Here is a 12188-nt window from a genome sequence, read left to right as displayed (position 1 = left end):
GAGGGCCATAAAGCAATATGTAAGTCTATATTTATATATAATGAAGCATTATATAAGTCTAAGTGCTATTGCAGGCCCCTTTTCTCATTTATAGTTCTCATTCTTTTCTCATTTATAGGTTTTAGCTCAATAACATAGTTTCCCATTTAGATTTCTGAGTTTGATTTAAATCAATGCCTTCGGGGAAAAAATGAATATGATCTTTGGGATTTCCCCCCTCTCAGTTCCTCAATTATTTGCAGCAGAATAACTGAACAGGCTGTCCTCGAAACTTCACCGACTTGATCTTTTGAGTGTAAGCTTAAAGCTCACTGGAAGCACTTTACCATTTAAGAGGGGGCGAGGGGGGGGGGCCGTGTTCCACGCTGGTCCGACCCTTGGGACCCTGTAACAGTGGTTAGGAGTTACAACGGCAATGAAAAACTTAATTTATAACCCATCCTCAGAGTTGCAGCTGCAACACCATCTCTGTGGTCATGTGCTTGCAATTTGAGCACTTGGCAACTAGGTGACATTTACAACAGTTGCAGGATCCTGCAGTCACATGGCTGCAATGTGGAACCTACCCAATAAGCAAAGTCAATGTGGGAAACCAGATTCACTTATCAACTGCAGGAAAAATAGTAATAAAATTGGCTCTGGTGACATGATGACTCAATTATACTGATTAGCAACCAAAATTCCTGCCCCAATTGTGGTTATAAGTCAAGGACTACTTGTATGTCTCTTACCCTCTATGCTCCAAGATGGGATTGGTTCACTATGCAAATCTTCTAAGTTTATAATGAACATTAATATCTAAAGCATATTTTAATAAGAAAATCAGAAAAAGGAGTGAGATCCACTGGCAGAAATGTTAGGACTTTCTCACAAAGCTTCCCATCCATAGGGAGTACTGTACACCAAAAGGAGTAAACACAAAGGAAAGCATGCACAGTCACAATTATGAATGATTTAAAAAGTCCAGAATTTACCTTTCCTTCCCGCTGCTTCTTTTCTTAGTTTCCTAAGCTTTTCTAAGCCACGCAGAATTTCTGCCATCCGCTTTGTGTCTGCTTGCTTTTTTCTCACTTCTGATAACACACTATCTGCAGCTGCTTTAAGTTCTTTTTCCTAAATTAAAAGAATATCAATTAGAAAACAGAACAGGAAGACACACAACAACCTTGCAAACAGTAGGTAAAAGTGGGTCTTTGGAGCAAGAATGCAAAAAAAAAAAAAGGGGGGGAGGGCATCTTTGTGGAAAACTTTTTTTGCTCAGCAACACTATATGAAAGTTCAAGCTAATATATGTGCAAAAAAATGAACAAACGACTGAGACAACTCTGAAATGTGCTGCCTTTATCCCCAAAGTACAACACAATGGCTCAAAATAACAAAACAAAAAAAAATCAGTCGTTTAGTTTCTTTCTACTATCAGTCATACTTACAAGATAATTTGTAAAATAAATAAATACAGGTAGTCCTTGACTAAAAACCACAATTGAGTCCAAAATTTCCATTGCTAACAGTTGTTAAATGAGTTTTGCCCCATTTTATGACCTTCCTTGCCCGAGCTGTTAAGTAAATCACTACAGTTGTTAAGTTAGCAACAAGGTTGTTCACTAAACCTGGCTTCCCCATTGATTTTGCTTGGCAGAAGGTCGCAAAAGGCGATCATATGACCTTGGGACATTGCAAGTGTCACCATGAGGATACTGTAACAGTCCCAAGTATGTCCCAAAGGTGCTTTTTCAAGAAGCAACTGGACTTTCTTGTTTTTCTTTGAAGATGTTTTGCTTCTCATCTAAGAAGCCTCTTCAGCTCTGTCCTAAGTATGAAAAACGATCATAAGTCACTCTTCTCAGTGCTGTTGTAACTTCAAAAAGTCACTAAATGAATGGTAATAAATCGAGGACTATCTGTACACAGTAAAACTTTTTTTTTTACTCCTATTGCCATGGCAAAACCCTAGAGGCTTGTCTTAGCAAGTCTTCAATGTCATCATAAGCTGCGCTGTAAAATTATACATATTCCTTGGTGAGTGGATATGTGAGTGGGTGTGTGCACTGTTTTGTTCCTCGCTGTCAGTGAAATCCATTACTCCATAAACTTGCATTGAGGAAGAATAGGAATAGGAATAGAATAGACCAGTGTTGCCAAGCTTTTCGGCACAGTGTCAAAACAGAAGCTTGCATGCGTGGGTGGAGCAGCACCAGAAACGTGAAGAGCAGCTCCTCAGTGTGCATGCGCCAGCCACCTGGTCTTCCGGTTTCTGGTGCGCATACAGACCAACTAGACGGTATGCACGCGTCCACCGGAAACCGGAAGCCCAGTATGCTGTGGAACTGCTCTTCCAGTTTCCGGTGCTCCCGCACGTTCGAAGACCAGCTGGCTGGTGGCATGCACACGCCAGAACAAGGAAGAGCAATGGGTGATGGCTGGCGTGCCTGGAGAGATGGCTCTGTGTGCCACTTCCCGCACGCATGCCGTAGGTTCTCCATCATGGGAACGGGCTATTCTTTATTGGCCAAGAATGACTGGACACACAAGGAATTTGTCTCCTCGTTAAACAACAAAGTGGTAAGTCATAGATCATAAATCCTAGTTACAATAATAAATCATAACATGAAAACAAGCGATAAATCATAAGATAGCCAAGGACAGATGAGACAAATGAGAAGGACAATAGCAATAATAGCCCTACTACAGGATTTAATATCTTTAGGCATAAGAGAGGGCTGTGGGAGTTCAGCCAAGTGATGGCGCCAGTGTTTGCTTGCCTCTTCAGGTAGTCCTCGACTTATGACAACTCACCCCAGGATTTCTGTGGCTAATTTCTTCTGCATTAGGCTAACCAAGTTTTGCCCCATTTGACAACCTTTCCTTCCCACATTTGTTAAGGGGATCACCGCAATTGTTAAACTAGCAATACAGTTGTTCGAAGTGAATCTGGTTTCCCCATCGACTTTGCTGGTTGGAAGGTCGCAAAAGGGAATCACCCGACCCCAAGGACACTGCAAGAGCCATGAAATTAAATTGTGAGTCAGCTGTCAAGCGACCGAATGGAAATCAGGGGGCCCTGAGGAAGGCCGCAAGGGTCGTTAAGGGTGAAAAAATGGTCCTAAGTCACTTTATCCAACACCGTTGTAAGTCGAGGACTACCTATATTTTCTCTGCGGTTCCACACCGGGATCATCCATACGCAGCAAAAGGAGCTGAGCGTCGGGATCCCTCTGCTTGCCCAAAGCCCGGCCAGCCACGACTCCCAATGACGCCTTTTTTCCCCCCCTGTGGATCCCCGGACCCACCCGGTGCCGGTCCTCCACCTCCTGGGCTCGCCGGGCCCTCCAGCGATCGATGCGGGCTTCGCGCTCGGCGCGCCGGGCTTCTTCCTCCTGCCGGGCTGCGCGGGCCTCTTGCCTCCGCTGCCGACGCCGCAGCCTCTTCCGACGGGCCCGCTCCAGCCGGGCCCGCAGCAGCTCAAGGGCTCCGGGCTCGCGTAGCGGCCCCACCAGGCCGCGGAGCTCCTCCAGTTCGGCTCGGCTTCCGCCGTCTCGCCCGGCGTCGCTTCATCGCCCCGCCGCCGCCAAGCGGCGCAGAGCCCGGCCACGCGCGCCACCGCCCGCAGCGCCTCGCCCGCCGCCCGCGCCGCCTCGTCCGCCGTCAGGCCCCGTTCTCGACGGGGAGCCGCGGCGGCGGGGACGGCGGTCGGTCGCCGGCGCCTGACAAAGCGGCTGAGCCAGGCCTCGTCGCGGTCGCAGGCTTCGTCGCCCGGCGCGTCTGAGGCCTCGGGAGTAGGCCGCGGCGGGCCCTCCGGTCTCCATGGCAACGGCGGCCTGTCCGGCAGGGTCGGCGGCCACTGAGGAGGAGGCGGCGGCGGCGGGAGGAAAGGCGGCAGGCCTCCGCCTGGGAACGGCGGGTAGAGGCCCCGCGGGAAAGGCTGAGGCGGCGGTCCCCTGAAAGGCCCCGGCGGAGGCAGCGCGGGCGGGGGGAAGGCGGCGGGTTGCGGCGGCCCCGCGAAGCGCGAGGCGAAGGGAGGAGGAAGAGGCGGCTGAGCCATTACCGGAGTCGGCCGCCCGGCCTTGTCTCTACAAGGGCCTCTTCCTGCGCTGTGGGAAGAGTGGCGCCCCCTGCAAGCCAGGAGGAGCGTCGGCAGGAAGAGCGTCTCTGTCCCGGAGTGGCTTGCGGGGAGCGGCATTGCGCCAGAACTGAAGAAGCTTCTCAAATGAAGGAGGGAAACGTCTTCAAGGGCAAAAACGAAGTCAATCAGCTTTTTTTTGGGAAAAAAACAATCTTTGGATTTGTTGGAGGGGGGGGGAAGGGCATAGAGAAAATGGGCAAAGGAAGACCCCCCTGTGGGAAACCTTCCTGGCTGCAGGGTCTATACAGGTAGTCCTTGACTTACGACTGCAATTGAGCCAAAATTTCTGTTGTTAAATGAGACATTTGTTGAGTGAGTTTTGCCCCACTTTACGACCAGTCTTGCCACAGTTTGTTAAGCGAATCCCTGCAGTTGATAAGTTAGTAACCCGGTGGTTAAGTGAATCTGGTTTCCCCATTGACTTTGCTTGTTAGAAGGTTGCAAAAGGTAACGGTCATAACTATGAACCACTTGCCAAGCATCTGAACGTTGATCACATGACAATGGGGATGCTACAAAGGTGGTAACTGTGAAAAATGGTCGTAAGTCACTTTTTGCAGTTCCATTGTAACTTTAGTCACTAAATGAAATTTTGTAAGTCGAGGACTACCTCTATTGCATCTGACCACAGAGATATAAACATCTTGAGTTAATTGTGATCTGCCTGGGTTCAAATGCCTGAGTTGGGATCTGAATGATGTTTGGGCAATTTTTGAAAAGTTGGCTCATCATTGAGATTCCAGAATATTTTAGATGGGGGGAAAAACCAGGAGATTGGTGATAGATAGCAGAATTCTTCCTTTCTTTACCATTTGCACCCTCAACAAGTGGTGGCAGGATTTTTTAAAAAGGGAGCCCAGCTTTTGATAGAGCTGAACCCTACGCGAGCCATCCCAAGCTGGTCTTTGGAGAGGCGAAGGACCAGAATGCAGAGTTAGCAGGACAGAATATGTGATATTTTTCTTCTTGCAGGAATTGATTGCACTTTTTAAAACTTCTGCTGCATTTCTTTGAAACAGGCATGACCAGATTGAGTGCAAATTCCAGTCGTGGCCAGAGGGAACGCTGGAATTACTGGACCTATCCTGACAAATACGTATATACAATGAACATTCGTATAAATGCCTATTCCAGTAACTTAGCCTTTTGGGACAGCATGATTGTCCCGCTTTAAAAAGCAGACAAGGTATAGCACCACTGCAAGCATCTGCCAGACTGCTATGCTGTATCTTCAATCTTCCAAGTACAGTTATCTTTCGGATAATTATCGTCCTGCACGATCACAGCACTGATGGCCATTCCTGCACCATGTTTCCTGAAATGTAAAGCCATATTCCCCTATTGGAAGTGTACAGGGCATCTAAAAAAATAGACACTTTGCAAATAGCTTTTGTAACATTATTGTGCATCGGACCAGGCAGACGTGGTCAGAAATCTGTGGAAAAGCAATAAACTTAACAAGCTGGTGACCCTGCAAACCAACAGTATTTAGTCTTTTTAATTAAAAGGCCTGGAGTCAAAAACATATGAAGAATGGTTGCAGGAATTGGGTATGGCCAGTCTAGAAAAAAGGACTGGGGTGGCATGATAGCAATATTGTAGAATTTGAGGTTACCACAAAGAGATCAACTTATTTTCCAAAGTACCAAAAGGCAAGACAAGAAACAATGGATGATAACTAATCAAGGAAAGAAACAATTTCGAATTAAGGATAAACTTCCTAACAGTGAGAACAATTAACTAGTGGAATAGCTCGCCTTCAAAAGTTGTTGGGGCTTCATCACTGGAGGGTTTTAAGAAAAGACTGGACACTCACCTATTTGAAATAGTATAAGGTCTTCTGCTTGAGCAGTAGATTGGACTAGAAGACCTCAAAGGTCCGTTCCAGTTCTATTCTGATCGGTTTATATTGTCACATTAAAAAGTGAGCTGTGCACAACGAATCTGCAGACAACTGATATCCAAACACAGGTTGAGGAACTTGAAGCTGAGATATCCCTTATCCACCATCAGTCATTACCAGTTGTGATGGAGATTCCCATCTATTTTAACCAACTTGTTGAAATAATAAGTGGATTAATTATATGCTTAAACAGAGGTTATAATTTGCTAACAGATTTACATCTCACACAGAGAGGAAAGACATCAAATTTGTAGGTAGACTTTAATTTTCTGAAATGAATCAAGAACATTAGCGTGCCTTTTTTTCTGTTTTTACAAATACTAAAAGGTAAAGTTAACTGAAAAGCAAGAGATTTAAAAGTAACAGGATGCTGTATCAGCATTTCAGCTTATAATTTAAATAAGAATTTTGTGCAAACAGTGCCTACTGATCACATGAAAAATATACAATTTTGTTATGTTCAGGTGTCTTTGTGGTATAATCTGGGAAAAATACCTGGCACCAAAAAACTGATGCTTGATGGTTTCAGTAGGTTCAATTAATGTACAAGATTTTAAAAATTGGCATAACATTTTCAATGTTTTATTGGACTGTTTCTGTAAACCTTTATTCTCCTCATGAAGGGTGCAGCACTTCCTTTATTCACCTAGTCTTATAACACACCTATTTTTTTCCTTAAGTGACATATATATCTAAATATTAAAAACCTTTGGTATTACTCGTAATTATTTAATGCATTGCATTATGTTTTTAGGAAAACAGACTGCAATATTCTAAAATATAGCCATTGAACAGTCTGTTTACTCTAGAGCAATCTGGATGCTTGACAATAAATTTGTGGGTGAAAATACAGTCTTTTAAGCTCCACTGTTCCATTTTTAATGGTGGTCTCCAAAATAAACGTAACAAGAAACGCCAGCTCCCACTGCATTTAAAGCAGGAGAGTGATTAACCCATACCGAATGATCCTCAAACCAAGGTAATCAAAATTGTACATTCATATACAAAATAACTTCCCAATTTTTCAGTTTCCTTGCAAAAATATTATCTAAATCTTGCTGGTATCAGCACTGCATTTTAACTTAAGATTGAGCAGAATTAACCAGGACTTAAAAGAGAATTTGCCTTTGCCCAATGACCATTCAAATATTTTTTTTATGATGGTGACACAAGATCAGTTTGTTTGCAGCAACTATAGTTGTTTGTGAACGTGTTCTTTAACCTCAGAGGGGGAATTGCTGAAGTCATGTTACTTTTAGGAAAGACTGTAGGCTGCCTAAGATATTTCGTATATATTTTAAGGTCCTGAACTCAACAGGCTTCTAATTGGGAGTGGGGAGACAATTTAGGAAGGAATGGGGGGTAAGGGGGAAAATGTGTTTGCGTTACCATTCCTCTTCAGCCAGTTTAAAAAGCACGTTTTTTGTGGGGGTTTTTTAATTGAACAAAAGTTAATATACAATTCACTTTCTCAACATTATATCATTTTTAGTCCAATTGTCCACTGAACAGACCCAGTGTGATGTTACAGAAACTCATGATCTGATTCCCCATGAGGGAGGCCAAAGTTTTCAACCATGGGTCCCCCTAGAGTCGGGAAGAATCCAATGTTAGCAACAGGTTGCAGGGCCTCGTATGGTCTCAAACAAAGACTGAGCGCTTTTGCTGAAGAACAATCACTGTTTAATGGTTTGCGGCATCTGCTTGGCGGGCCCAACTTTCTTCTTCTACTCCCGAGTCGTATTCTTCCTCCGAGGAATCTTTAGTTGGAGTCCTATAATTGAAACGGAAGTAACGTCAAATGGCTAAAATAATCAAAACATAGAACTGATCAGAAAATAAAAAGAAAGCAAGCTGAATTCTTTATTAACACCAAAATGAACATTTAAGGATAGTCTCCATAATTTAAATTGCCCTTAGCAACTACAGACTTAATTACAGAATAACCACTTACCAAAAAAATTGTTTGAAAGGCTCTCGAGAAATAGTTCTTCGTCTAAGTCAACAACCAACCCAATCTAATTTGAAATTCAACTTTACCTGACGTATCCCGGTTCTTTCTTTCCTTCCACAACTTCTTTGTCCACCTCCACACATACTATGTCAGAGTTGGGTACTTCGAACATTGGTTCCAGCAGTAACTTTTCCTAAAGTTGGGGGATGAATAGAAAAGTTCACAGTTTTTTTCTTCTTCTCTAAATCACTGTACACAATTTCTGTTTTAACGACTATCTAACAATAGGCAGTTATTTGGCCGGTTTCTGGGTCTGAACTAAAGTGTAAAAGTTTGTCACTGAAACTGTGATTCTGCACGAGGTGGGCACTTACCAAGGAGATGTACCAAAATGCTACTCCCTGGTTTCATGATTATGAATAAAACAATTTCCTTCTAACCCTGCCTTGCAATCCCAAAATCAGTGCTGTTACCCACAAGACAAAGCGAGAGAGCTCTTAGAAGGAGAAAAGTTTTGGAAATGAGGACAAAAGGCACAGATTGAAAGACAAATTTATCTGATTCATGGCAGATACCCCTTCCTCAAATGGAAAGGGTGAATGCGCAAAGGTAGCGCTTGCCTTACAAACCTCCTGCTTACTGAAGTCATGCAAGCATCAATGTATTTTTCCTACGCCAGATATTTACATCATTTTATCTAAGATGATGGCCAAATATGGACTCTCTTCATATTATAGATATATTTCAGTTTACAGGAAAGAAATTGAAAAAAATGATTACCATGGAATTGTCTCCTGTCAAGAAGGAAGTTTTTTTTTAGTGTGGTTCCTTCGCTTGACTCACCAATTACTTCCAGAGATTTTATACTCAGACATACAGAACAGGGGAGGGAGTGCAAAAGACTCTGCAAACATCCACTTGAAATTATTATATGGAGGATTAATGGCTGCACACCCGGTAATTAAGCAGCAATCGGGCAAAAGCCACACTCTTACCATTATAGATCGAAGGCCTCTAGCTCCCGTCTTGCGGTCCAGAGCCAATCTGGCTATTGCCTTTAAAGCATCCTCTGTGACGTTTAATTCACACTGTAAGACATAAGATTATAGGCATTTTAAGAATGCTACATTTTCAAATACTTGGATTTTTTTTCTCACATGACAATTATGCTTCCGTTTAGAGAAGTCTAATGGACTTAAAGGTAAAACAGATACTGTTGTAATCCTCAAGCTTATGATCACAGTTGAGCCCACAATTTCTGTTGCTAAGCTAGAGTTGTTAAATGAGTTTTGTCCCATTTTATGACCTTTCTTGCCACTGTTGTTAAGTGAATTGCTGTAGTTATTATATGGCTGTTAAGTGAATCTGGCTCCCCCGCTGACTTTGCTTGTCAAGACTTTGAAAAAGGTCACTAAACAAAATGTTGTAAGTCAAGGACTGCCTGAAATGACACAAGAACAAGTTCATAAGAACTCAAAGGAAGCAGATGCAGACTGGCTGCCCTGAAAAAAGGATGTCCATCTGTCATGAAGTAGTCAAAAAACAACAGAAAATAGCAATAATAGACTTATAATAGAGCCGACATGGCGCAATAGTATTGCAGGCTAACTCTGCCCACTGCCAGCAGTTTGATTCTCACCAGGCTCAAGGCTGACTCAGCCTTCCATCCTTCCGAGGTAGGTAAAATGAGGACCCAGATTGTTGGAGGAAAGAAGCTGACTCTGTAAACCGCTTAGAGAGGAGCTGTAAAGCACTGTGAAGCGGTATATAAGTGTAAGTGCTGTTGCTATTAAAGATAAACCTAAATCGTATTTCCTTTTTTATATTATCCCCTTTAAAAAGGGAAATAATTCAACCTCCCTTTAAAAAGCGAATCCCTTTAACCTCACTTAAAATCCACCCACCCTTTGAGCACACCCAAGCTTGACCTACAAGAAATAACATGCTTATCCTAAGAAGATGCCCTAAGAGGCAAACCTTGTCCATGCTGAATAACGCCTGGTACTGGGGAATGACTGCATTCCGGGGTTCCGTAAGTATCCGCACAAGAGTTTTCTCATCCAGGCTGTGCAGGGGAACGACCACCGGTAAGCGCCCCACAAATTCAGGGATCATGCCAAATTCGATCAGATCCCGGGCTTCAACGTGTCGAAGCAAGCGGTCTTTCTCTTCCATCTCTTGCTCAGAATTAGACTCGTTGCTCAGATTAGCCAAGTCGGCGGCAGCCGCAGCTCTTCGGCCTTTCCCCAGGTTTGACGAGGCGCCGAAGCCGAGATACTGCAAGACAAAAGGTTCTGCCTTTAATAACTAAACCGAAGCTAATGTTTCGTTCTGGATGTGTGAAAATGCATTGCAGGAAATTATGCAAAGTGCATATGGTAGGAGTCAGCATTTTCCTAAGGATCTTTTCCAAAACTGATGGGATAGAGGAAAACCTCTATTGCATAATGTAACCCCTTTCAGTAGATTTTGAATGTAACCAAAAGAACATGAAGTCAAACTGTTTTAATGAATCATAAAATCCACTGATTTATAAATTAGACTGGATGTTTATACACTTTATATAATTAGTAAATTATAGATACACAGACATTCAAATGTAATATACCATGTAATATACTATTTGGTTCGTAAAACTGAAGTTTAATTGTTGCCATCCCTCTTTTTTTTTCATGAGACGTTTAGAGAGAGATTTCAACAAAATCAACGAATCAGTCTAAATTCGATATAACTTGTCCAGAAATGTCACAGAAGGATTTGAATCCAATTTTTCCATGTGAAAGCCATGGATAAACAACTTATGTCCAAAAGTAGTCATTATAGCAACTAAAGTACAAAATAGTTTTCATCTTCCAGACAATGAGAGCATTTCTCCTAAAAAGAATATGGTTATTAACGAATATTCTCTTTTGTTGGATTAACAAATATTTAGAGTGTTGGATGCAAACTGCCAGGCATCATGAAATCTTGAAGACATTTCTGGCTGGAAACTTATACTTTAAATAAGAATTTTGTGCAAACAGTACCTACTGATCACATGAAAAATATATAATTTTGTTATGTTCTGGTATCTCTTTGTGGTATAAGATGGTCTGGGAAAAATACCTGGCATCAAAAAACTGATGCTTGATGGTTTCAATTAAAGTACAAGATTAAAAAGTTGGCATAGCATTTTCTATGTTGTATTGGGCTATTTCTGTAAACCTTTATTCTCCTCATGAAGGGTGCAGCACCTCCTTTATTCACCTGGTCTTATAACACATCTATTTTTTTCCTAAGTGACATATATATTTAAATATTAAAAACCTTTGATATTAGACATAATTATTTAATGCATTACATTATGTTTTTAGGAAAACAGACTGCAATACTGTAAAATATGACCATTGAACAGTCTGTTTACTCTAGAGCAATCTGGATGTTTGACAATGAATTTGTGGGTAAAAATACAGCCTTTTAAGCTCCACTGTCCCATTTTTAATGGTGGTCTCCAAAATAAACGTAACAAGAAACTCCAGTTCCTACTGCATTTAAAACAGGAGAGTGATTAACCCATACTGAATGATCCTCAGACCAAGATAATCAAAATAACTTCCCAATTTTTCAGTTTCCTTGCAAAAATATTATCTAAATCTTGCTGGTATCAGCACTGCATTTTAACTTAAGACTGAGCAAAATTAACCATGATTTAGTAAAATTGCCTATCATACTGAATGATCCTAAAACCTATTTTTCCACATGAGCTGAACTGAATGATACCTTTGCCTTTTAATGGTGACCTCTGAAGGATATTTAGCAGAGTTCTCTTCTTTATACAGCTAAAGTATGCAATTTCCTTACCTTTTCATTTTTCCTCCGGCTGATTATTCTATCCAGACCATTAAATGCACCAGAAGCAACGAAGAGGATGTTGGTTGTATCAACCTGCACTGTTTCACCACGTAATTTGCGGGAATTCTTCTCTGGGACATTCACAATGGTACCTTCCAGTAATTTTAACAACCCCTATATGTAGAAACAGGAGAGGCCTAAGCAACACATCCATTACTTAAAACATGCACTGAACACCTTATAATTCCAAGTAGTTTACAACAATGACTAATTGGGGCCTATGGGAACCTGTCAAACGGGCACCGAATGAATGTAATTTACACAATTGTTCTTCCATTTCCTACAACAGGTCTTGAGAGGCAAATCAGAGAGTTCCA

The 12188-nt window shown here is 42.1% G+C and overlaps 2 protein-coding genes and 1 long non-coding RNA gene across 6 annotated transcripts in view; 1 reads left to right on the top strand and 2 right to left on the bottom strand.

The window, feature by feature from the left end:
• PDCD7 (programmed cell death 7) overlaps positions 1-4980 on the bottom strand; it is an 8994-nt gene extending 4014 nt beyond the window's left edge. Inside the window, 3 exon segments of the mRNA XM_026673093.2 lie at positions 975-1113; positions 3291-3520; positions 3523-4980. Of these exon segments, the coding sequence (XP_026528878.2) occupies positions 975-1113; positions 3291-3520; positions 3523-4180 (1027 nt within the window). The 5' untranslated portion in view covers positions 4181-4980.
• LOC148129708 (uncharacterized) overlaps positions 2253-12188 on the top strand; it is a 15258-nt gene continuing 5322 nt past the window's right edge. The window contains exon 1 of the long non-coding RNA XR_015750807.1: positions 2253-2562. This is a non-coding gene — a long non-coding RNA (uncharacterized LOC148129708). The remainder of the gene's footprint in view (positions 2563-12188) is intronic.
• The window catches only part of CLPX (caseinolytic mitochondrial matrix peptidase chaperone subunit X), a 23917-nt gene continuing 18002 nt past the window's right edge, over positions 6274-12188 (bottom strand). For all 4 annotated transcript variants that reach the window (XM_026673089.2, XM_026673091.2, XM_026673090.2 and 1 more), the window contains 5 exons: positions 11821-11985; positions 9958-10257; positions 8976-9068; positions 8067-8173; positions 6274-7800 (listed from right to left, as the gene is read on the bottom strand). In XM_026673089.2, the coding sequence (XP_026528874.1) occupies positions 7710-7800; positions 8067-8173; positions 8976-9068; positions 9958-10257; positions 11821-11985 (756 nt within the window). In that variant the 3' untranslated portion in view covers positions 6274-7709. The remainder of the gene's footprint in view (positions 7801-8066; positions 8174-8975; positions 9069-9957; positions 10258-11820; positions 11986-12188) is intronic.

Source organism: Notechis scutatus, chromosome 11, assembly GCF_049901735.1.
Source record: "Notechis scutatus isolate UNSWTSFEM ecotype Mainland chromosome 11, rNotScu1.2, whole genome shotgun sequence".
NCBI lineage: Eukaryota > Metazoa > Chordata > Lepidosauria > Squamata > Elapidae > Notechis > Notechis scutatus.
This window is presented reverse-complemented; position numbering and strand designations above follow the sequence as displayed.